Source organism: Anguilla anguilla, chromosome 10 (assembly GCF_013347855.1).
Source record: "Anguilla anguilla isolate fAngAng1 chromosome 10, fAngAng1.pri, whole genome shotgun sequence".
NCBI classification, from domain to species: Eukaryota; Metazoa; Chordata; class Actinopteri; order Anguilliformes; family Anguillidae; genus Anguilla; species Anguilla anguilla.
Window position 1 is genome coordinate 41,342,210 of NC_049210.1, and position 26,336 is coordinate 41,368,545.

A 26,336-nucleotide genomic window follows, 5' to 3' on the forward strand; every position below is an offset into this window, starting at 1 on the left:
GGGGCTGTGCAGGGAGGAAAGGGGGGCGGGGACACGGCGCGGTGCGGCGCGTCATGTGACTGTCCTCCGCACGCCGGGGCTCAGAACGGCATTGTTCTCCCGGGCCGGGGCACACAGAACCGGCACTGTGTTCCCGAGTAACCCCCCCCCCCCCCCCGTTACCTAGCGTCGCTGCCCGGGGTCTGGAAGAGCCTGGCACGGGACGCCGCGCTCGCGGAACCTTCCGGAAGCGCGCTGGGAATGTCGCCGCCCCAAATGAACACAACATGTTTTCATCCGCGCCGGCATTTTAATTGATTAAATAATTAGTCCTTTTTTTGTTTCGCCAGCAAATTAAAGTGTTTTTTTTGTTTTTGTTTAAAGCATTAACTGGGCAGACTTCATGGTATTAACCTCTAAAGCCCCACCCTGTACCACTCTGTTTTCCCTCTCACATACACACACACACACACAGTGCGTGATGTGCACACTCACTCATACACACGCACACACACACACATACACACACACAGAACATAGTGACACATGAATAACACACGTTGCTATCCCCCGTGTCCCCTGCAGGTGGCAGTGCAGCCGGGCCGGTGCCGCGAGGCGGAGGCGATGGAGATGATGGCCGCGGCGGCGGCGCTCCTCGCCAGGGTGGAGCGTAGGCTGAGCCGCCGGCCCGACCCGGATCCCAGGGTCCGGTCCAGGCTGAGGGCCGTCCAGGATGCACTGGTACTGCAAAGAACTGCGTGAAAACATGCTAGAAAACTACACTTTGCACACAAGGCACTGTGTGAAAACAACCAATCCTAAAACTACCCTTTACACACAAGGCACCGTGTGAAAACAACCAACCAACCCTAAAACTAACTTTCACGTGTAAAGAACCCCGTGAAAACAACCAACCCCAAAACTACCCCCAACACACAAGGTACCGTGTGAAAATGACCAACCTCAGAAATGCCCCTTACACTCAAGGAACTGTGCAAACTATTAACCAAAAAACTGCCACTTAAATGCAAGTACAGTGTTTTGTGTTGGTATGTCATTTTCTTTCAAAATGTGGATCCTGTGTACAGATTTCAGTGTATATAGTTACTTAGAGTGTAATTGGCCTAGAGTAACGATGCCATGAGTCTTAAAAAGTACAAAAAATGTCCAATGATTCAGGCTGTAGTAACTTCCTGTGAGTTACATCCTATTCCCATGCCAGTCCAGGAAATGCAATCCAAAATGTGTTATTAGGTGTTTAAATTAACAAACTACTGCTCATTAAATATCAAAAATATATTTACTGCACAATCCTTATCATGTGGTCATAGCAACCCTTCCTTGCCTCCATATTTGGAAGTCCCCCCGCCCCCCAATCCATCCCCTTTGACACTGTGGCCTTCCGAGACTAGGGTTAAACCTGCAGACACAGCGCCCTCTCCTGGGCTGGAGTTCAACCTGCAAAACACTCGTGCCCCCTCTAGGACTGGAGTTAAACCTGCAGCCATTGCATCCCATTAAATTACATTACAGGCATTTAGCAGACGCTCTTATCCAGAGCGACTTACACAACTTTTACATAGCATTTTTACATTGTATCCATTTATACAGCTGGATATATACTGAAGCAATTTCGGTTAAGTACCTTGCTCAAGGGTACAACGGCCGTGTCCTACCCGGGAATCGAACCTGCGACCTTTCGGTTACAAGCCCAGTTCGTTACCCACTCCTCCTTGCTGTATTAGAGCATCCCGCTGTCCAGAAGCTCTGATGGTTATAGCAGGTGGATCGGTCAATGCACTGGGGCACTACTGACATGGAGGTGGGCGGGGGGGGTGTTCCTTCCGGAATGTTCTATCTGGGACGATCCGAGTGGATCCGCACAGTGGGACGGCCCCTGTGGACGGGACGGGGCTTTTCGGAAGAGGGCAGGACATCTGGACTCCTCACTGGAGTCGCATCCCAGCTCCTCCTCTGCTCCTCCGGGACCGAGCGCTCTGCAGATCTCTTACCGCTGATTTATTAGAGCCCAGCGCTCACCTTCAGCCTCCCCCCGGTCCTCACTGCACACACACACTTACACGCCTCACACACACACTCTCTCACACACACACACACACACACACACTCTTACACACACACACACTCACTCTCACACACACACTTACACGCCACACACACACACACACACACACACACACAATTACACACACACACACTCACTCTCACACACACACACACACACACACACTTACACGCCACACACACACACACACACTCACACACACACACACACACACACACTCTCTCACACACACACACACACACACACACTCACATGCACACGCAAGTCCCACCCACTTGTGCCTTCTCAGAAAACCAGCCCCGGACTCAGGAAAGTATTCGAAAAAATAATTTCACGGCTCTTTATTGACAGTACACACATGAAGCAGTAAAATCCATCTGGTGCAGAAACGTTTCTGCTGACGTAATGCCGCTGGCTGCCTGAGAGAGGACGCGAAGCCGCCTGACTCCACGGCGTCCGTTCCGCATTGAAACTGCGCCGAGAGTCAGCCACCGGACCCGCCGCGCGGTTTAAAGGTGGACGCGCGTCTCGCGTTTGAAACTCCCCGCCGTTCGCTCTTTCAGAAACATTTCTTGGACAGAATTAAAAAAAAAAAAAGAAAAACAGAACGAGGATCTGGCGTTCTGCATGAAGAACATCATTCCAATGCTTGTACTGTAAACAGCAGCTGATGCATTGTGGGATTGTTTTTGCACGCCCGGGGCGCAGCGCAGAGAGGGGCCGGATTAATTCGGCGATACGCCGGTTACTCTCACGTTTCTTCCCCCAATGCCCCCCCCCCCTTTTTCCTCCGGTCTGGGGGTTCGAAGAGTCCCAGGATCCCGCTGAACCCCGTTTGACAGTCAGTCTCAAGTGTCCACTCCCCCCAGTTTTTTTTGGGGGGGGGGGCGGCAGGGGCGGAAAAAAGCTGAACTCCTGCCGGATCCTCTTTGATGGACACAGCTGCCCCTGGGGGGGGAAAGGAAGAGACAGGAGCGTGAGAGGTGGAGGGGGGGTGGGGGGCACGCCGGCTGTGATGGCTTTAGCAGCTCTTCCCAGACATGAGAGGGGGGCCCCCCTGTTCCCCCACAGGGAGCCCCAACAAACCCCCCCCCCCCCCCCCCCGATCCCAGTCCGGGGGGAGCCTCGAGTTTTAGCAGCTGTCTGTGAGCAAGGCCAGGCCGTTGTGTGGTACAGGCTGCCTCGTCAAAAGACCCCCGACTTCAGCCCGGCTCCATTACACCGCGCCCCTCCCTGTGCAGAGCATGTTCTCTGGGGCCCTGCGGCTGGGCACCCCACAGAGTGGTGCCCCAAACGGAGAGGAGTCTCTCAGACCAATGGGGAGACCCTTCTGCAGGGGCTGCGTACAGGTGCGTGGTGCTGCTGGGCGGCGCACAGTGTAAAGCAGGTGTCGGGAGTTGGTGTACAGGTGTGTACTGCTGGATGCAGGTGGAGTGCAGGGCAGGCGATGTGCAGGTGGGCAGGTGCATGGGGGCCGGACTCCTGTTCCTGCTGAACTGAGCCAGTGTGTGGGTAGAACTGTTATCAGCTCAGTAGGCACAGGAGGCACGGTCCGGCTCGGTTCTTTAAGAACCAGGAACCAAGAACCAGGTCAGAACCCGGAACCAGTGCCAGGCCCAACCCAACCCAGTCCAGGGTCAGACCCAGAAACCTTCATCGCTGTCGGGGGGAGAAACACAAACGAGGCTGGAAGCAGCAAAGGAGAGAGAGAGAGAGAGAGAGAGAGAGAAAGAAAGCGATAGAGAGAGACGGAACTGCCACACCTACAGCAGGAAAGCCATAATTCATTCACCGGCCTCATTCCATCTTCTCTCTCACAACTCCAGAGAGAGGGGGAGAGAGACAGAGAGAGAGCGGAAGGGAGGGAGGGAGGGAGGGAGGGAGGGGAGGAGAGGAGCTGAGAGAGTGGCTGCGGGTGCGAGGCCAGCTCTGTCGCCCTCTCCCGAGAAGGCGCGTTTCACAGAGAAACGGAGTGTAACAGCTTTTTTTAGGGGTCCCTCCCTCTCCACCTCATCTCATGTACGGTGAGCGTTCTTCACTCAAGTGACGGCCCAGCCCCCTGTTCAGGATTCTGAGAAGTGCTAAATAAATGCAAACCACTATTTATCATTTTTATTATTATTATTATTATTAATAATAATAATAATAATAATAATAATAATAATAATAATAATAAAAAGTGCCTGTATGAAATGCTTATTGGTAACAGTCGATACAGCCCCACCCCTCAGTGCTGTACAAACAGGCGCGGGGGGGGGCTTGGGGACTGTGGAACCGTCAGCAGGATTGATGAGTGTCACTGTCAGTCTGACCCGTCCGCCTCCAGACCCAGGCAAGCGTTTTCGGGAGGGAGCGGGGGCGGGGGCGGGGAGGGGGGCTGACCGGGAGATCGATACTCGCTCCAGCGTTCGCTCCCATGCCGAGGCAGGGCCGGAGGAAAAGAACGATCCCGGTTTCTCGTCTGCTTGTCTGGGTTTGGCAGTTTGTCTGCGGTCACTCGATACAGCGTCAACACAGTGCAGAAAACACCCCAACAAACGTCTGTTTCAGTGAGCGAATAAACACTCCTAACTTCTGAATCCATAAACCCCTGCAGTTCTTACAGCCAGCCTTAGCAAAAAAAGCATGCGTGGAATCTGTGTGTGTGTGTGTGTGTGTCCGTGACCATTTTGTTTTATGACCAGAGTTGTAGCTCAGGGTGAAACAGCTGTCATGGGTGGGTGTGTGAATGTCTGTGTGTCTATGTATGTATGTATGTATGTGTGTATGTGTCTGTGTATGTATGTGTGCGTATGTGTGTGCGCGTGTGTGTGTGGTGTGTATGTGCGTGAGCGCGTGCGAGTGAGTGTGTGTGCGTGCGTGCGTGCGTGCGTGCGTGTGTGTGTATGTGTGTGTGCGTGCGTGTGTGTGCATGCGTGTGTGTGTGTGTGTGTGTATGTGTGTGTGTGCGTGCGTGCGTGGTGTATGTGTGTGTGTGTGTGTGTGTATGTGCGTGCGTGGTGTGTGTGTGTGTGTGCGTGCGTGCGTGCGTGGTGTATGTGAGTGTGTGTGAGTGCATGTGTGCGTATGTGTGTGTGTGTGTGTGTGGGGGGGGGGGTCCTCTGTTAAACGCTGTACGCTCTGAGATGTGCGGCGCTCCATCGATGCCATTTGTTGCTTTTCGGCGCTCATTACTGGCGTCTGGCAGGTTTGATTTATCGCAGCCCGTCATCCCCCGTCCCAGCAGCGGCTTCCCAGCAATTACACCCTGTTTACTCACAGGAGAGCGCCAGGCAGAGAGCGCCAGGCAGAGAGCGCCTGGCAGGGCCTGCACAGCAGGCTGCCGCAGTTCAGATTTTTACGAAAACGTACTTATGCAAATATCAACCCAAAAACAGGTTGGTTGGCTCCTCTTTGTGGGGGGGGGTTATCTGGACACGGAGCAGCTCGCCGTGGTAACAGGTTCAGGAGGGACCTCAGTGTCGGGGGTCTACAGCTAGACAGAGCTCAGCTTCTGACTGCCATACGGGCCTTGGGAGGCCCCCTCTCCTCCTCCCCCACCTTCCATCTCTCATTTCTCACTCTCTCTCACCTCCTTTTCCTCTCTGTTTCACCCTCTCGGGGGAGATCTGCAGTCTGTGCAGTGTCAGTTCAGCCCCCATCCTCTCTCTCCCTCCCTCTTTCTCTCTCTCCCTCCCTCCCTCCCTCTCTCCCTCTCACTCTCTCTCTCTCTCTTTTTTCTCTCTCTGGTGTTCCGCTCTCTTCAGGTGCAGAACTTAGCCACTGTGAACAAAGAGGAAATCAATCACTGTTCACCAATCAGCTAAGCTCTGCACCTGGTCAGAGAGATCAAGGTCAGTGCGTGTTGACACAGACACGCACACACACACACACACACACACACACACACACACACACACACACACACACACACAGTGTTTGAGGCCTGCTTTAGTGTGGGGTGCACAGAAAGTTTGGCCCCTCTGTTTTTCCAACACGAGGCCTCTCAGATCCTCAGGTCCTAACTCCCCCCCCCCCCCCCCCCCAAAAGTGGGTTTTGCGATGGTGCCTCTGGTTGCCATGACAGCCGGCAGGGTCCGCGGCTGTGTGGTAATCCCTGGCAATGTGATTTTTATCTTAAGTCACAAATCAGCACGCCAGGAACCCGCACCGCCCGGACATGAAAGGAGGAGGAGGCCCGCGGACGGCCCGCCGCACGGTCCACTGAGCTGCCGAAATGTCCTCATTAAGCAGCGCTGCCGGACTGAGGCTCACACACACACACACACACACACACACATACACACTCATACACATACACTCACACACACACACTCACCTATACTCACACACTCACACGCACGCACACACACTCACACACACACACACACACCTATACTCACACACACACACACACACACACACACACCTATACTCACACACACACACACACACACACACACACACATACATACACACACACTCATACACATACACTCACACACACACACAGACACACATACACACTCATACACATACACTCACACACACCTATACTCTCACACTCACACGCACGCACACACACTCACACACACACACACACACACACCTATACTCACACACACACACACACACACACACCTATACTCACACACACACACACACACACACACTCATACACATACACTCACACACACACACACACCTATACTCACACACTCACACTCACACGCACGCACACACACTCACACACACACACACACACACACACCTATACTCACACACACACACACACACACCTATACTCACACACACACACACACACACACCTATACTCACACACTCGCACGCACACACACTCACACACACACACACACACACACCTATACTCACACACACACACACACACACACACAAAACAAAGGTGGGGGAGCCCAAGGAGGTGCGGGGGGTTAATCAGCTTCTGCCTTCAAAGCTGTCATGTAGATGTCATCATCATCATCATCATCCTCATTACCACCAGCAGGAAACTTGGACTTCAGAGAAGGTATGAAAAGAAAAACAAAGACAAAAAAAGGCCAGGGCCAGGACAGAACAGCGCTGTGTTGCCGTGGGTTACCCGAGAGCACCTGAATGTCCGTGACGCGGGTCCCAGGCGGTGCACACAACTGTCCGTCGCCTCGGCGACAAGAGCCTTAATCGGCATCGCTCAAGAAAAAAAACTAACCCGAAAAACTCAGCCGTGTAATGGGACATTTACACCATTACAGAACGTTACAGCAGCGGTCTCCGTGGATACGGGCGGCGGCCAGATGACCGAAAGAGGACAAGGAAGGGGAGCGGAGATGCCCCCCCCCCCCCCACAATGAAGACTGCGGCCTGTCGGATGCTGGCCGGGATTAGAGTGATTTATCCGGGGTCTGAAAGACGGAAGCTCGGCATGGGGGGGGTGGGGGGGGGTGGGGGGGGTGGACAGAGCGCCTCTCCCCGGGTGCATAAAGCCATCTCCCGTCTCCATAAAAGCCCCTCGGGCTCCTCGCCCTCTCTTTGTGTTGACCGAGGGAAGAAAGGGATTTATTTAAGTGCCCGGCGGGGGGGGGGGGGCATAAGTTGCTTTTCCTGATGTCGACCGAGCTTGTGAAGCCCGGCCTTTTTTTTTTTTTTTTTTTTTTTTTTAGGAGAGCGCCCAGTGCCTCACCCAGGGAACACGCGCACATTTTTAAAAAAAAAAGGGGTTTAAAAGTGCAAGGTTTGACGGAGCGCTCCAGAGTTTTAAAAAGGAACGGACGCAAACGACGAGCGCTCCTCCTCCTCCTCCTGTTCCCGCTGACGCAGCATCCGTGTTGCGTCTCTCGCTCTCTCTTCCTCCGAGAGGAGACAGACAAGCCTCTGGTGCTGAAAGCGCGCCGCATTCCCGCACTGCCGATGACAGCCCGGCTAGCTTGAGGAATTTCGGGGTAAACAGTGTAAAAAAATTTTTTTTTAAAAAGCGAATCGAACTCGGAAGGGCCCGCAGAGTTTTGTTATCCAGACACTTTTTTTTTTTGATGGAAGGAAGAAAGAAAAAAAAAAAAACTTGCTGACCTCTTTCTTTTGCTTCTTCGGCGTCTGTTTGAGGAACGCATTCCAAATTCCTTTCGCGCGCTCTCCCTCCATCTCCCCCTCTCTCTCTCGCAAAACATGTTGAGAAGGCTTTTCTCCTAACCACGGAAAGAGCAAGTGTGTCTGGGTTTTTTTTTTTGGTAAGAATTCTAAAAAAGGGGAAGCCAAGTGACTTTGGGGTGGGAGGTTTAATAAGGGCATGGGGTCCCATTTTAGAATCACACAGGCCCAAAACCTGTTCTGTTAACTCTATTACTCCTTCTAAACCACCTCCTGGCCCACTGTGATATTAATCCTTTCCAAGTGTACTGTTTCCAAGGTGGCCTTGTTCAGAATTTATCCATGGGGCAGAATAAACATCGCTGATTTTCGCGATAGTCTATCTGGGATTCATTTTACATTTTGAAATCAACTTTCAAGTGTTTTGTTTTCGCTTTTTTTTTAATGCAGCCCCCCTGGCACGGGACAGTGTTTTAGGAAACGCTGTTTTAGAGCTTAAGACTAGCAGAAGTGTCCTTAAGAGTCTGTACTGATATTGTACGGAAAACTGCTCGCCCTACGGAAGCTCACTCACAAGCCTAATGAAAAAATCCCATTGTTGAAGTGTCAGGACTCCAGAAGCTCCTTAATTGGACAAAGGCGTGTCCCTCCCTCCCTCCCTCCCACCAGTAGAGCGCGGTTCGTCTGAGTTCACAGCCTCCCCATCTTCACTAAGGATGAAATCAGCTTTTTCACTACGGCCCCCACAACTCCCAAGGCTTCCCAAGTTCGCTCACGCATACTTTCCTGCGAGTGTCACTTTCCCTGTCACTTTGGTCAGGAAGAAGGAAGAATAATTAAAAAAAAGAAGAAATGGAAAGATGAATCGTGTAGATGCCAGTGTTTTAAACTGAGCCAACATCTGGTCCAGAGATGTTTAAGGTGCAGAGCAACCAATTAAAGCCAAGCAGCATGGAAAATTCAGCCATACTGTTGTCACAGTATTACGGGAACATGCAGAGAGCAAGAGAGCACATTGTTACACTGCATATGAGCAAGGTGAGCACACGAGTGCACCTGTACCTGGAAGAATGTCCCTTGATTTACAAACAAATGAGTGTGGTGGCGAGCTGGAAGCCCGTACCTGATCTGAGCGCGCTCAGAGGATCATCTCCTCCACCACGCGGCGGGCGGACGGGTCCATGCCCTGGCACGCGCGGGAGAAGCAGCGGCGGGCGAGGGCCTGTTGCCGGGCGTCCTCGTTAACCATCAGCTCTCCGTACAGGTACACGCCCATGGCCTGCGACACACACACACACACACACACACACACAGCATGGATGCAGCACCTTTCTGTCCATGGGCATTCAGCCCTGTGTGGAACCTCAGCTCTAAACACACTGATGAGAGTACACACACACACACACACACACACACACACACACCTCTTAAACCTCTTAAACGCCCATGTGTCCCGACTGCCGCCCGGCCGGCGAGATCAGCGCCACGCCACGCCGACCGCTTCGGCTCGCCCTGATGTATGTGGACCCGGATATGCGGCGTTCTGGCTACGCTAACGTTGGTGTGACGTTGCTTAGACTTCAGTTTCAGGAGAGCGCGAGCCAAAGTCTCGTTTTTGACGGGGACAGAGCCGGGGTCTCTGACAGTCGGGTGAGGGCGTGAGAGGACTCCACATTGGGAGAAGACGGGGAAGAAAACGTTTAAAAGGAAAGTTCTTTTCCAGGTCTGCACGGTCCACAGGCTCTGCCCCGGCTCGACCCGTTTATACCCCGCTGAGCACCAGAAAGAGTCGGAGACAGTTTGGGATATTTTTCACGGGACTGAGCTGAGGAATCTGTTAGGACTCTCCCTGCAGGGAGCGAGTGATGGAGAGAGAGAGAAAGAGAGAGAGAGTGAGTAAAAGAGAATCAGCCTGGCGGCTGTGATTTCTTATTCCACTTCATCTCTCTCTCTCTCCGCTCAGTCTACCTCTGAGAAACCTGCCAACTGTTTCCTGGACTCCAACGCTGCTGTTGATCCTATTGAAGTTTCCAACCACGGTGGAACCCAACAACGATGTCCTAATTCTCCATGAGATGTCTCTCGCGCTAACTTTCTTTCCAGTGATTGAGCCGATTCCTACCCCTGCCGCGTCACTCATTATAATCGCTAATTATAAGCACTCTAGTCTGAAGCTTTTGTTGTAATTTAGACTGATTGGTTCTTGCGAAGATTTTGCACGCAGTAAGAACAGTATTCTAGACTGCATGCCTGTGTGTACTTGCGTGCATGTGTGCGGATGTGAGGGTGGTGCATGTATTTGTGAGAGTGTTTGCGTGTGTGTGGATGTGAATGTGGAGAATGCATCTGTGAGAAAGGTGGTAAAATGGTGTATGCGCGTGCGCGCCTGTACCTGGTCCTCCAAGAGGAAGTGCTCCACATCTCCGTAGGCGGCGGCGTGCTTGTGTTTCACCACCAGCTCACACCAGCGATGTCTTACCTGAGGACAGAGCACACCCACCCCTTCCATTAGGAGAGACAGCACTCCTGACACTAAAGGAGTGCTGACACGCCAATCACAAAGCACACTCCCACTTTTCACCTTTATGACATCACAAAGCACACTCCCACTTTCCACCTTTATGACATCACAAAGCACACTCCCACTTTTCACCTTTATGACATCACAAAGCACACTCCCACTTTTCACCTTCATGACATCACAAAGCACACTCCCACTTTTCACCATTATGACATCATAACCGTCGCCAAGGGAACGCTCCCAGAACTCCCGACAACCACTCCCGAGTCCTCGCTAGCGAGGTAATCCGCAAAAAAAAAAAGGGCACGTGGAAAGAAAACCATTAAACCTGTTGGGCTCCTGCTTCTACGAGGCCCTCACGAAAAGCGAGAAACTTTTTTGGCAGAGCGCAAACTCGCACGGTAACCTTCAGCTCCCGACCAGAGCGATCCCGTACTCGTTAGCGGGGCCCCTTGCCAAGCCCCCGTCCGCGGCGGCACAACAAACCCTTATCTCCCTGACAGCTCCGGAACGTGACTGGCGGACATGGCCCGGGCGGGCCGGATCAGAAAGCGCGCCGGCTGACAGGAAGACCGCGTTTGGAGAAATAAAAAATAAAAAAGTTTTAAAAACCTGCGGGCGCCGCAGCCTCTACCCGTGCTCTCGCCCCGATGCGTTTCCACATGTCATAATCTTATGAAGATTACATCTCTAATCGCACTCCTCCGTCTCCTGGAGACAGCCAGGGCTTCTGAGGTGAAGCCCTGTGTCGAAACACCCGTCTGCAAATCGGCAGTTTCCAAGAAAGAAGTGAAGAAAAAACTGCAAAACTGAAAAATACTGCGCGGGCTCATTTGATCTGAATGTCCACCACAAAGACGGTGCTGATCAAGGGGCTTTCTGGAGAACAATGAGTTAGCTTCACTGTGTGTGTGTGTGTGTGTGTTGCTGGGAGAGCATGAAACTGCTTTCCTCTGTCCTCTCTCACACAGTAATGCTCCTCTTTATTACCATCTCTTAAATTTGAAATTGACGCCAGCACACACTTTAATTTCACATTCTTTCAGGTCTTCTGGAGGTGACAAACTTTCCCAGAAATGATTAATGAAGGAACAGGAGCTTCGAGCCAGACTGGCGAATAAGTGCGAACTCACCGTGAAAAATAAAGGAGGGGTAGAAAAAAAAAACATTCAGTTCACCGTGGCCTGTTTTCCCTCTCTCTTCACCCCCCTTCCTCCAACGTAAATAAAGTGGCGACTGAATGTGGTATCCTAGCAACGGGGTCAAACACTGCAGCATGGCCTCTATTGGACGGCGGGTCCGCGAGGAGGAAGCGAATCTGGCCTCGCACCTTCTCGCAATCTTGGCCATCTTTCTCCGATCTCACACTCTCCCCCTCTGTCTTCCACCCCCCAGTCCCACCGCGCTTGGTTTGACACGCTTGCTTAGCTGGCACAGATCGCCTGTCCCGGCATATCGCCAGTGCTTACGACCGCTCTGTACGGTCGAGCGGTTTATAATACTGACCTGCGTAAAGCTGCCCCTCTGTCCCGAAATGTCTCAGTCTCTACCCCTCCCTCCCTTTCACACACTCACCCTATTTCACTTGCCACCACCCCTCTCTCCTCTTTTGCACTTTTACAGTACATGCTCTTTCTCTCCCCCTCCCCTTCTTTCTTTCACACTATCCCTCCATCTCTCCCTCTCTTTCACCCCCCCCCTTTTACTTTCAGTTTCCTTCTGTCTCTCTCCTTACAGAGGCCTCTCTCTTTCACACTCTCTCCTGACAGTGTGGTGTATCTCCCAGTGGCCCTCCCACCATACCCCATCAATCCCCAAACCCCCTACCATCAATACCCACACACACCAATCAATCGTTACATGTACCCGTCAGTCCGAGCCACCGTTCAGCCATCTCTCGTCCAATCAGCAGCTTTGTACTCAAGAGCTGCCCAATGTGCTTTCACCTCTCGCGAGGTCAGCGAAAGGAGCGGCCGATTCGTTAGGGCGACACGGTCTCTCTCTTGTTTGTGGCTTTACCTGCTTGTCGCTCAGGTGACTCTGATAGCGTGCGTGTTGAGTGTGAGCACCTGTGTGTGTGTGTGTGTGTGTGTGTGTGTGTGTGTGAGGGGGTAATAAATCGCGGAATGTTGGGCAATTACAGCTCAACACCTGCCTGGCTTCGGGGCTGTGTCTAGGAATGCACAGGATTGCAGCTAGTGTGTGTGTGCGTGCCTGTTTGTGTCTGTGTGTGTGTGTGTGTTTAAAGGCTGGTTTGTGGGGCCTCAATGGTATACTTTAGCCACCCTTATGTCAGCTCATCACCAGTAGTGACCCATCCTGTCATTCAATCTATCAAACCATATTTGTAAGTCAGCATTAAGCAGACATTCTACCAATTTCCTCTCTCTGCTCCAAGTGTTGAACCCTGTATCAGGATACAAGTAGTGTGTAAAGGGAATACACCTTGTGTGTGTGTGTGTGTGTGTGTGTTAGCAGGGCGTAAGAGAAACAGTTTGTTTACACCTTAATTTATACGTTTGTGTGTGTGTGTGTGCGCATAATGGTGATACAGGACAGCCTCTCTGACAGACCCAAGTGTATAATATAAATGTGTGTAGCGCATTATGCGCGTTTAAAAGCGCAGCAAACACAGCGCAGCCTGAAAAAGGAGAAGAAAAACAGGAGGACAGAAAGCGCATATTTCTCACAGAACTGAAACAGTGCTGCCGTTATTCTACCATGGAAATAAAAGTCTATATTTACCCACCAGCAAACGTGAATCAATTTTCCCTTGGACAGAAACCGCTGCTGTTCGGACTGTTCCATTTGTGCTGGTGGGAGGGGAGGGGGGGGGGAGTTGGCTGGTGGTGGTAAGGGGAGGGGGGGGGGTTGTACCACTTCATTTATTTTTAGATAAAGTTTAGTTTTTTTCCTGGAATTTCCTGTTGAACTCGTTCTCCAAACGGTCTCCAAATGTAAACCGAAGACCTCGAGTCCTCGACGGAAAACCCGAACAGCAGATGGAGACGAGGTGCGGTCCGGGCCCCTTCCAAAACCCACCGGTCCCGCTGAAGCTAGCGCAATCGGTCCAGAGCGTCCAAGTTTCCCCCCTCACGTTTAAACACCAACTGTTTCTGGGTTGGACAATCGACACGCGGCCCGCCTCAGCCTGCGCCGCGGCCGGGCGATCCGGAGACGTGCGCCTGGCGAAGGTTTAGCCGCTACGCTTTAACCGCGACTCTGAAACTGCAGCAGCAGCGATTCCGAGCGGGTAGAGCGCGGTCTTCCGCACCCGAAGGTTTGAAGGTTTTTACGGGGGGGGCGGGCTCGTTTACGACAAAGCGCAGCTCTGTGCTTCCAGGGTCGGCCGGCCGGACGGACGGACGGCCGCCGGGAATATTTAATAACAAAGGAGTCGTAAACCCTCGCGCTTCGTAAGCTGTGTAAACAGCCGCAAAGCCGCGGCCACTCAGCCCGTAAGTGGCTTTTAATAACCTGCAGTTCGCCACTTAGCGACCTGCGCCACGCCGCTCGAGGCGGGGGGGCCGGGGGGGGCGGGTGTGGGGGGGTCCAGGTCGGAACAGCCGCGGGGAAGAGGCGAGAAACGGTGCCGAGGGTCACGGGTGAGGATACTGGGCACCTTTTGTCAAAGGAGCCGAAGTAAACAGACCGTGCGAGTGAAGATTCAGGGGTTTCCTGAAAACACCCCTCCCCTCCCCTCCCTCCGTTTCCATCCTGTCCTCTTTCTCCTGCTCTCGCTATCCCCCCTCTGTCCTCTCCACTCTCACTTTCCCTCCTTTTCCACCTTTACTTTCCCCGTTTTTCCTCTGTCCTCCTTTGCCCATTCCCTCTCCTCTCCTCCTAGTGCCTGCTCCCTCTCTCTCTTCTCCTTCTTTCTCCTCATCCTTCACTCCCCCTCTTCTCTCTTCCTCTCCCAACTTCGTCCCTGGTCCTTCTCTCATCCTCTCTCCTCTTTTCTTTGTTCCCTGTAATCCCCTCGTCCTCTCTCTGCTCGCCTCTCCTTTCATCTCCCTCCGCCTTCATCCCTCCCTCCTTGTCTCTCCGAGCGAAGACGGCGGTGATGTCACAGGTGATGTCACAGGTGATGTCAGCGCCGTTACCTCAGCGTCTCGTCGCCGCAGGCCGTAGGTCCGCTCCAGCGTCCTCAGTGATGTCACGCTCAGCTCCGCCTCCTCCAGGAGAAGCTCCAGCAGCAGCACCAGCTGCTCCGGGGTCAGCTGCGGACAGAGCGAGGAGCAGCACGGTCACCTGGGTGTCCTCACACACCTGTATACCCGCACTTATATAACCCTTCCCTGTTACACACACCTGCACAGTTATACACCTGTATGCAGGTAGATACCTGTCCACAGATAGATTCATAAGGTGTGTGTTCTCACACACGCCTGTTCCGTGATATTTATGCACACATGAATGCGCAGAAGCCTTACGCAACACGTTTAGCTCCGCATTACGAGCCTCATTAAAAACCAATACAAACGCACGCCTGCACTTTCATAACATGAGCGTGTTTACCGATGTCTTCCGTAGATCCGGCTGAGAAATGCTGACTAGAAAAACCCCCCTGATCTTCGTTTAATCCAGAATTCATTATTTCCCCAGACGAGGAAAAAACTTGTCCAACTTACATCAATATAGCGGATTTTTCAATTTCGTCCAAGTATTGCTTTACAGAAAACAAAACTTAATATGAGTCCGTTCCTGTTCTGTAAGTGTTTCGAAAACCGTGGCAAGCTAATGAAACCACAGCTTTAATACGTTATTGAATTGACGAAGGAGATCTATTTTGTTTTTTTGTTGTTTTTTTCCCCCCCATTTTGAAAATGCAGCCGCCGTAGACTGCGCGGAAAATTCAGTCCTGAGAGGAGAGAGAGCCGGGGAAACGCGGCGGAGCGTGGAGGAAATGAACGCTTCGCACTGATTTAAAAGTCACGAGTCCTCCGGGCGGCTCTCGCGCCACTCTCCCACGCCGACGTCTGGCGCGGAAATTCGGGGGAGAAACGAACGGGCGACTCTAACTGTAATTCAGCAGGTTCGTTGGACGAGCGATGGTGGCGCAAACTGCACGGAGGACCGGAGAGTCGCGCGCCGACTTTGCTCCGGCGCCTGTGTGCGAGCACAACCAAACAGCCCTGAACGAATGAAACACAACACGCAAAACTCCTCCCGTTAGAATAGTAAACGCAGCAGTTTGTGCGGCAGCAGGTCTCCCCGTGTTTAAAAACTCATTAAAAAAAAAAAAAAAGGTGGAGGTAAATGGGTGAGGAACCGGTTCCCTCTGTTGGGAGCCTTGCGTGTGTGTGTGTGTGTGTGGGCATGTTTTACTATCTTTGTGAGAACCAAACGTCCCCCCAAGGATATAAAGATGAATAAAACTACACAAGGTGGGGACTTTTTGCTGGTCCCCACAAGTTCAAGAGGCTGTTTTAGGGTTAGGACTTAGGGTTATGGTTAGGGTTACAATTAGGTTGAGGTTAGGGTTAAGGTTAGGCATGTAGTGGTTGGGGTTGGGGTTAGGGTTAGAGGTTACGGAATGAATGTAAGTCAATGGGAAGTCCTCACAAGTATGTGACGTGTGTGTGTGTGTGTGAGTGTACGTGTACTCGCTGAACGCGGACGGAGGCCGTGTGGTACCGTGATTCTCTGTCCCTATTCTCCATCTAATCTCTGCCACACCAAACGCACGCACACACACAATCCCTGGGGCGCGGGCAAACGGCGAGAGACGCGCGTGACGTCGCCTGGATTTACGGGCCCCGGGCTTTTAGACGCACGCTCGCCGCGTACACACAAACGGATCGATCGGAGATTTACGCCCCCCGGGCCGGGGCTGAACGGGGGCGTGCGAGCAGGCAGCGTTTAAGAGGGGGGGGCGATCCATTCAGACCCGTTGCCGTGAGTTACGGCGCGGCGCGGCAGTAAAAAACCGGCCCGTGGGGCGGTGAGGTGAGCCGGGCCGCCTTTTCCCCTCCGGCACGCGGGACCCAGGGCTCCAGAGCGGGGAGAATTTAAAAAATATACAACTCGGGTATTCCATGACTCCACAGAGCTCCCCCATTTTTACAGGCGTTTGCTCCTGAGAACTGACGCATGCTAATTTAGGAGGACGTCTGCTAATTGGGACGCATTAGTGCGCTCCTACATTTCTCAGCTTTACGAGCGTATATTCCGCGGAAAACATGTTAGCGCAGAGCCCTGTATGCACAGAGCCCTGTATGCGCAGAGCCCTGTATGCACAGAGCCCTGTATGCGCAGAACCCTGTATGCACAGAGCCCTGTATGCGCAGAGCCCTGTATGCGCATGCATGCGGCTTTTTCAGCGTCTCGTTATTTATTAATTACATAATGCTCAGCAGGGGTCTTCACGTCCACTGAGAGACTTAAACAACAGCTTATTTTCTTAAACTTACATTCCATTTTACACGGCTGGATATTTACCGCGGCGGTGGTTCAGGTAGAGTGCTTTTGCTCAAGGGTACAATGGCTGTGTCCCCATCCGGGACTTGAACCCGCAAGCGACAATTAATAAGCTCAGGTTGTTAATCCTGACGGTACACAGCCGCCCCAGCCGTGCTGCCGGTCTCACACATATTTGTGTTTTGGTGTGGGTAGCTGGTGGCGCTTTTGTGACAGTTCCTGGTTGTGTTTTTGTGGGACTGTGTCCATCAGACAGGAAGCAGTGAAAAGGGAAGTGACAGAGGCGTACTTTAATTGCTGCAGTGTCCTGCTGGCCACACACACAGCCCCAAGCCACAAGGTCCATGGTATACAATATAAGTGTTTAAGAGAATTTTAAAGAAAGGGAGTTTGTCCCAATTTGAAGACCACACATGCAACAGCCCTGGTGACATGGAAGGTGATGTCATATTACGTCAAGGAACAAGTTTCCTTTATGCCCCACCCCTTTTTGCTCTATTAGACCAATCCCATCGCTCCCTGTACTCTGTACTTTCCCACAGTCAAGCAAATCAAGTGCGACACAGCAGTAAAAAAAGAGGAAAAACACACACACAGGATGGAGAAAACATCTGCCACTCATGTGAAGAGGGTCCAAACAGAGTGCCCTATTCCCCCGGGTCAGCCCCCCCCCCCCCCCAACCTCCCCTCTCTCACATAATTAAAATCTCTGTTTTCTTTCTTAGCGGATGTCAGTCAAAACAAAAACAGGGAGAAAAGGAAAAGAAACAGCTAGGTACTGACCGTTTAACCCCAAATCCGGCACGGGTGACCTTGCACCTGGGGCGAGTGCGCGTGAGAGAGAGAGAGAGAGAGAGAGAGACCATGGGCCATTGGGAGAAGAGCTGTGGTGAGGGGAGGGGCTATTGGGCATTGGGGAGGGGTTAATATGCTTTGGGGAGGGGCCATGGAGTACGGGCGTGTAAGGGCTGTGGCACCATTTCTATTTTTGCTCCATGACCACATCAGTCTGCTGCCCGTACCAGGCTCACTTCCTGTACGATGTCATTTCCTCTCCTGAGTCTATGAGTACAGCGACTACAGCAGGACTGTGTCACCTCTATTTACAGCACAACCTCCTGGTGCCTATACTCGTACATACACACATAAACACGCACATACCTGCATTTACACACATACACACGCAAGCACAAACACACACACGCACAGATTTATAATGTTCTCCTGCTCTTCTCTCTCCCACTCCTCTCACTCAATCTTCTGTCCTCTTTTTTTCTGCCCATTTCATTCTCCCTCCCTCACACTTGTCCGGCTTCTTCCCAAAAATGGCACAGAAATGCCGAACCTCGCCCATTCGCACGGAGAGGGGCGCTGATCTATATTTGTCCGCATTACTAAAAGAGAAACTATGTGCGTGCTGCACGGCCAGGAAGAATCATGCAAAAAAATGTATTCATACGCCAGAGCATCAGCAGGGGAGCGTACCCAGCGTCCGCTGATGTCTGTGGGTCACAGACTTCAGCCTTCCAATGCCGAGGATTTTCAACCAAGTACTAAATATGATGACTTCATTTGAGATTATATCGATCTGTCCCATTACCTTTGCTACCCTAAAATTGGAGGACAATGTATAAAAAGGGTTGTAATTCCTACGTGGATATCACCTGATGTGGATGCAGATACCCTCATGTTAAATCAGACAGTCTGCACTTTAACCTCATATCCATTGTTTGATTTCAAATCCAGTTTGCTAGAGTGCAGAGCAAAAACAAGAAAAATTGCGTCACTGTCCCCATACTTTTGCATTTAACTGTATGCACATATAGCCTATATATAGTCAAATGTACGAAACAAAGTAGCTGGCAGACTTTCAACACAAACAGAAACAGAATTAGAGTAATCTCACCCTTCTGGCCTTTGTTCCGTTTCCTGCCTGTGTCCGGCTGTAGAAGCTTTGGGCTAATGTGGGTACGGCAGGGATTCCCCTAATAACCCAAATTCACCCGCACCGCCCCGCCGGAGCCAGCGCCGATCGGGGTTCACCCGGCCTCCTCCGCTCTTCTGCCTGCGCTAATTACATTAGCTGCGCGCGCTAACCGCTCAGACTACCCGTGAACTCCGCCCCCGGCCCTGATCTTCCGGATCATTCCGCGCACCCGACGAGCACAGCCCGTTAAATGATTTCTTTAAAAAAAAATTTTTTTTACAAACTATTATTTTTATTTGAAGTTGGCGGTCGAGCTTGGGTGGCGCTCTGAGGTGCGTTCAGTCCAAAAAAAAGAAAAGAAAAAAAAGAAACCAAACAGGCCCAGTTTTTGCTGTCCTTAATAAAACCGAATGTTGAGGTGACTGTTACCCTGTAGTCAGTGAGATCTTGGAAAGCTGCTGTATAAGTACAGTGCACTTTTATAATCGTTATAAAATCTCTCTGGAGATCTCTGCTGCTGGAGGGGCCTTCTGTTTCATCCGACCTGTTTTTAGACAGGAGAGGAATTTTAAAGTCGTAAAAAAAAGTGAAGGGGGGAAAAAAACACAGGCGTTGCGGATTTTATCTCTTGGGAGAGGACGGCGGAAAATTTATCTCGCTTTGAAGGAAACCGTGATATACCCCCCCCCCACCCCAACAAAAAAAGAAAACAATCTATTTTAGAGTGGGGGGGGGGGTGGAAGAAGAAATGCTGATTTTGCAGTGCAGACATAAACAGGGCCTGCTTATTATTTAAGGTTTTGCATTTCAATTTCATTACCTGCAAGAAAGCCTGGAAAAGTTATTTATTAATGAAATTCTATCTTTATTGTTATTGCCATTTTTTTTATTTAAAAAAAAAGCACAGCAAAGTTCCATAACGTGATAATGGAGGAAGCGTGTAACTGCGCTACGGCTGTGGAATCGAGCGCGTTCTCTCACGGAAAGGGCCGCTCCTCTTCTGTACGCAAGCACAGTCACACAAAGTGCTTCCCTGAGAATATCAGCGAGTTTCCAAAGTGTGTTCTACTCTAACACTCTCTCTTTCACGCACACGCACATGTACACACATGTGAACCGGTGCGTTCTAAACCTGAAAATAAAAATCCTGAGCAGGTTACCTTAGGCTTGTGACATTAAAGCCTGACATGAAGGGTCAGCTGAACGATGTTTTAAGACCCTTCATTAAGCATCTCTTTCCCCCAATGTCACTGGCAGAGGGTGCATCACTGGCCGAAGCTAAAGTCAGTAATATCTCCCATGACTCATTAATTTAGCTTACAGAAAGATGACAGCTAATTGAAAGGGAAATAACAGTGCTCACCCAAGCATGCATTCTGTGGCTCGTGTACCTGCATCTTTACTTAAATACTAGGGCTGTACGGGCCCTAGGAAACTGCCCGTCTGGGAGGTTGCAGGTTTGAATCCCGGGTGGGGAACAGTTACATTACATTACATACCACTGCACTCAAGTCAAGAGCTTAGAATCTTAGTTCTGCCTGATTTTATTTTTTTTGCCAAAAATGAGTTCCTAACATTAGAATGCTCATTTTTTGCTACAGAACAGATTCAACACCAGGAATTTTTACTGTAACATGTTAAAACTAACACCGCGGTAACACAAATCAGTGCTATTAAACGCAGACTCGAAAGTGCTAAAGCTCGATCTCTGAAATTGAATATATCTAGAGCTAGAACCTGATAATTCTTAGCTCTCAGTGCTAATTTGCTTCAATGAATAATTGCTATATTCCTGCTGATGGAAAAAAAAGGAAAAACATAACATAACAGGCCGTCAGCTTGACAGAATGCCGTCCAACCCACGGCCAGTAAGCTGCTCTTTAGGTTTCTCTGTGGAACACAGGGGCATTTTGAGCACGGCGGTTTCTGGGTAGTGAACCCACATCCTTCCGGTGTCAGGGCTGCCACACTGACTCCTGAGGCCAGGGCACCAGTGTCCCGGAAGGGGGGCAGAAATAACGGGGAGGAAATTAAAAATGCTTGTGACAATAAACAGAAACCTGAGGACGGCGTGCTAGGGCACCGCGATTCCCAGGAAAGAGGAACCCCCCCCCGCTCACCGCACGCAGACAGCGTTCCCACAACGTTCCCACAACGTTCCCGCACCGTTCCCACGACACAGCGACGGCTTGGGTGGGAAGAGGCGGTCTAGACTTATATGGTCTGTCTGCACCCTGAGACAGTACTGCATTTTATACATACACACCCTAACTGAAAGCTACGCAAGGCCAACTGTGTGTGTGTGTGTTAAATGTAAACTGCCATCTTTGATAACACTTGTATTTCTCAACATGGCACTTTGTGTTCTTGCGGTTTTGTATACATGCGTACACACACACACACACACACACACACACACACGCATATATGCACACACACACACACACACACACACACACATGCATGTTTGTAAGACAGGCCTGAGCCTCTGAGGTCCTCCCAAAGAGACACTGACTGACAAAATGATTGACAGGACTACTTGCTGCCATGGAAACTTCTGTGCCCCCCCCCAGCTGAACCGAGGGGGATGGTCTTGTGGGGGGTGGGGGGTGGGGGTGTACAGCTTCACACAGACGTGAGCGTCTCTGACAGGTCATGGCCGCAGTGGACTCTGGTTGATCTCCACCGTGCCCTTGTTCCTCCACCCGCGGGACAAGTTCACGCTTCACTGACAGCCCCGGATCCCGCTCCCCCGCCCTCCTGCCCTCCACTTCTCCAGCTGGAGACACCCTGTCCCCCCTTAGGGTGCTGCCCCAAAGCCGGGTGACCGTTTGACCCCCCCGACCCCCACACCACAGCCGCCCGCCCCAGTAACACCAAGCCGCTGGGCACCCCGCTGCCTGACAGATTGACTGAGCGTGTGCAAGATCCTGCCACTCTGACATTCTGAGATGGACGCTTAAAATTCAGCATTAGTGCTGGGCTTTGCTTTAGCACTCATATCAGAGTGCTCCCACAATCTCCTCAGTGTCTTGCTGAACACCACTCTTCTAATACTAATATGCTGCAACAGCACTTCTCTAATCCCAGTGTGCTGTAACATCACTATTATAATCTGAGTGTACTATAGCACCACTACTGTAATCTGAGTGTACTATAGCACCACTGCTGTAATCTGAGTGTACTATAGCACCAGTACTCTAATCCCAGTGTGCCCTGTCATTACCTCATTGTGCCCCAGATATGTCTGCGCAGTTTGAGTGTGTCCTGATATCACCCCCGAGGCCTGTGTGCCTTCTGCTAATGCCTCTGTGGTGAGAGTGTGCCTGCCTCGAGCCCAGAAAGCCCTGTAAAAATATTTTAGAATCCAACGGGGGGGGGGCGGGAACACGATCCAAGTCGAATCCGCCCCGCGAAACACAATAACGGGAGCGGCGAATCCCCTCTCTCTTTCTCCGAAAAGCCTGTTTGTGTTCCTGCGGTCTGAAGGTAGGCACGGGCGGGCCCCGCTCGCGGCACGCGCTCTGGAACAGTAGGCCTCGGGTCCGAAACTACGAGCCGCTGCCTTTCAGAGCTGTCCCTCCCCCGTTTTAAAATGGCAGGTCCAACCCAGAGTTGGCCAACCCGACGCAGACTCTAATGGAATTTCCCAGAGTGCTTTGCTTCGGCATAGACTCGCACCTCATCTCCCTCAGCACTGGCCACGTGGCTCCTGGAGGCCAAGGGTGTAGGCAGGTGTAGCCTACAATTACCCTGGACAGAAGAGGGTGGGGGGGATGTGCATAAGCCCCTCAAGCACCCGGGATGACAGCATCCCATCATGCACCAGTGACCGGCAGGCGCCCGCAAGCCAATTTGTCGAGCTAATCGCGCAACACGAGTCTTCCTCCGGCTCTCTTCCTCTTCCTCCTCCCACGCCTGTCCGTCGGCCCGGCGTGCGGACGGTGGCGCGATGAGAAGCGACGGCTCGCGGCGCGGGAGTCAGCGGCGAGCGCCCGCGCATGCGCGACTCGGGCTCTCGGAACCGCGGAGCGAAGGGGAGCGAGCGCGAGACGCTAATTACAACAGAACACAAAGACCCCAGTGAAAACAAACGGTCCCCTCCTGCTGTTTGGACAGCCCAGATCGCACCCCAGCGCCCCCCCACCTCCCCGCCCCACCCCCCCGTCACCTCTTCCCCGAGCCCCGTTAATCCCCGCTCCGCGCCGCTCGTGTAAACAAGCGGAGGTTTTTTAGAATTTCGCTTCTCCTCGTGACGGCCTGTTCCTCGTTCGGGCTCTCCGTGAGCCTCGGCGATGTGGCCGTAAAGACGGAGAGAGAGAGAGCCCCCCCCCGTCCCCCCCCCCGTCAGGGAGAGACGCCGGCCTTTACGGGAGGAATAATGGACAGGGAAAGACGGATAGACTGCGCCTGGAAGTGTAATTGGTACACTCAGTCAGGGCAGGAGGAATATTAGACGTGAAATGAACACATGCCAAGAGTTCAGGCTGAGAAACTGGTCTTTTTTGGAAGGGGGGGGGGGGGGGGTGACTGTACTGTAATGTCTACCCTTTTCTCCTGAAATATAATACTTGTACTACCTATTGTGTAATGCCACCCAGATGTGTTAATGTGTCTCTTTTCATGCATATGTGTATTACGCATGTGCGTGTAAGCGTGTGTGTGTTGGGTATGTGAGTGTCTGTGTCTGTGTGTGTGTACAGTATGTGAGTGTGTGTGCGTGTGTGTGTGGGTGCACCTCTACCTCAGCCTGGCTCAGACACTTTATTTTTTTTTACGACTTGAGAGAGATCGATTCTCGTGAATATTCAAGCAGTTGTCCCCGGACCCGGAGATCGATGCAGTGTCACTTTGTGAAATGGATTCCTCTCCGTCCAGACTCCCTGTCTGCCTGTCTGGCTCGGGTCAAAAACGCGCTGCCGCGAAAGTTCGCCGCCAAAAATCCGCGTGAGAAAAAAAAAACAAAAAACCAGGGCGCGTCCCAACTATCAGAACCCCGTCAAAATAAGAGCGTAGCGCCGTTTGGGGCGGGGCGGCGAGGTCGCGGCGCGAGAGGAAGCCGCTATCTGTGCATCGCCGCGACGCCACTTAGCGCTATCCTGTCTGAGGCTAAAAACGGATCAAACGCCCCTCGAGCGCGTGATGTCACTCGGGGCTGAACAGCCGCCGTTTCTGTCGTTGGGCAGGGCACGCACGCGCGCGCACTTAGCGCTCGCGCGCAGCCTGAATCGACGACGCGGGGCGCTCCCGTTCGTCCGACGCGCTCGAGCTCGGGGAAGCCCACGGAGCTGGCTGACGACAGGCTACGCTAACGTCCCCCAGGCTCCTCTTTCATCACGATCCTGGATTAAGCTGGGTACGCATTGGCTGGCGATGTGCGTGTGTTTATAAATACAGCGTGCGCACATTACGAAGGTGACAAACATCTGAAGAGTCTGGCCAAAGTTAAGGTAGCCCCCCAATTACAGCGCCCCGCCCCGACTCCGGATCCCCGGCCCGGCTAAGCTACTGCAGTGTCAGAAGGGCTTCGGGTTCCCGGCGGGGGGGGGGGTGCGGTGAGGCCGTTGGCCAAACCTGGGTTAGACACATCTGCGAAGTACCCAACGCCCTTCATATGCCTGGTGAAATCCGAAAACGTGTCACAGCCGCGTCACTCCCAATGTTAATCTTACCAGGGACTTTTTAAACTGTTACTGAGGAGAAACGAGGCTGAGAACTTTTCAGGGAGGGACCGGTTTGCTCTAATGACGCTGTTGCTTCTCTGAAATTTTGGGGCGTTTCCTGCGCAGCCAGACCCCTTCTATTAGGATAAACAACCTTTTTATAGCGCTGCGTGGAAAACACTAGAAATACTCGTTAATATTTGTTAAGCTCTTGCCCGAGATTCATGTTTTTAACTGTATTTTCCGAAATAAGAAGGAAATCTCGAGGTGGAAAAAAGAAAATCCCGGGCCAAAGCCAAAGATGAGTTCTGACACTGATGGATAATTATTCACAATTGATCAAAGCTTTCGCGCTCAAACCGAAGGCTTTGAATCCAAATTAGCATATTTCAACATAAAAGAGAATAAACAGCCACTGACTCTGTTCCATGGACTTTCCTTTAGTTAGGATTTATTAACTCTTTAAGGTGTGAGGTCACAAATATGAGATTAGAATGTCCTTAACTGAACATTCTAACGCTGATGTAACTATCACTGCTGGTAATTGAATGCAGTGTCGTTCTAGAACGCTGACTTAGAATTTTGATGGAAAAAAAACATTCCGAAAAACGACTCCTCAAAGGGTTAAGGTTATCCTTCACACATTTTTCCCCCCCACCTTGCACACCTGGGGGAGATAATTATTTGAAACACGCAAACCGTTTACACGGCAGTGACACGTCTTCAGATTTCACCCCGGCATCAGAAGGGCGTTGGGTATTTCACAGACGTGTTTGACCCAGGTTTGGCCACCGGTCTCACCGCACCCGCCCCCCCACCCCCCCCACCCCAAACCCCCCCGCCCCCGGGGACCCGAAGCCCTTCTGACGCTGCGGTAGCTTAGCCGGGCCGGGGCGGGGCGGGGCGGGGCGCTGTAATTGGGGGGCTACCTTGCCTAATGCAGGGCAGCTGAGCAAACAGCGCAGAGGGGGCCCACCGTAGAAGATCGTTCAGCATGTGAGCGAGACCGCGGATTCTATGGACCCCCCCCCCCCCCCCAGCCCATGCCTCCCCTCTGTCATCCCTGCTCTTTAACTTGAAGGTCGTTTAACTTCTGGTTGTTAGCAGAAGTTCCTGGTGCTGAGTTACAGCGGGAGAGCGCTGCCTCGGTACTGCACTCGGTCGCAGCCCCTTAATGACGCTTCAGAAGTCGAGCTGGATCGGAGATGTTTGCGCTTCGGAGGGTAGAGAGAGAGAGAGAGAGAGAGACCGTTCAGTGGTAAGAGTACGGAGCGGAGCATCTGATTGGTGTGTAAGGGTTCTGCGGTGGAACCGTCCCAACCCCAAATCTGTCTGCGCAGACACGCTGGCTCCGCTGGCGGTGGGCAGGGTTCTGGAATTGCGACTGCATTCCGGTACGGATCAGGGATCCAAGTTCCAGTTCGGCTGCAAGATTCCCAGTTCCAGTTCCCATCCCATATTCTTCCCAGATTCTCTTTCCCCTGCAGTCACTTTGGCTCCTGAGGAGCGTGACTGCTCCAGTAATTCTATCTGCGCAGCAAAGGAGAGGGTGTGAAGTGAAGTTCAGCACACACATACACACACACACACACACACACATACTCACACACACACACACACTAAAACACACACACACACACAGACACACTTAAAACACAT

At 52.0% G+C, this 26,336-nt stretch overlaps 2 protein-coding genes across 3 annotated transcripts in view; one reads left to right on the top strand and one right to left on the bottom strand.

The window, feature by feature from the left end:
- fancc (FA complementation group C) overlaps nucleotides 1-1,296 on the top strand; it is a 25,943-nt gene extending 24,647 nt beyond the window's left edge. For both annotated transcript variants that reach the window (XM_035435907.1, XM_035435908.1), the window contains exon 15: nucleotides 565-1,296. In XM_035435907.1, coding sequence (XP_035291798.1) covers nucleotides 565-741 — 177 coding nt within the window. In that variant the 3' untranslated portion in view covers nucleotides 742-1,296. The remainder of the gene's footprint in view (nucleotides 1-564) is intronic.
- Nucleotides 1,297-2,943: 1,647 nt separating this feature from the next.
- Nucleotides 2,944-26,336, bottom strand: part of aopep (aminopeptidase O (putative)) — a 72,411-nt gene continuing 49,018 nt past the window's right edge. Inside the window, 4 exon segments of the mRNA XM_035435494.1 lie at nucleotides 2,944-3,013; nucleotides 9,270-9,425; nucleotides 10,539-10,625; nucleotides 14,771-14,887. Coding sequence (XP_035291385.1) covers nucleotides 9,285-9,425; nucleotides 10,539-10,625; nucleotides 14,771-14,887 — 345 coding nt within the window. The 3' untranslated portion in view covers nucleotides 2,944-3,013; nucleotides 9,270-9,284.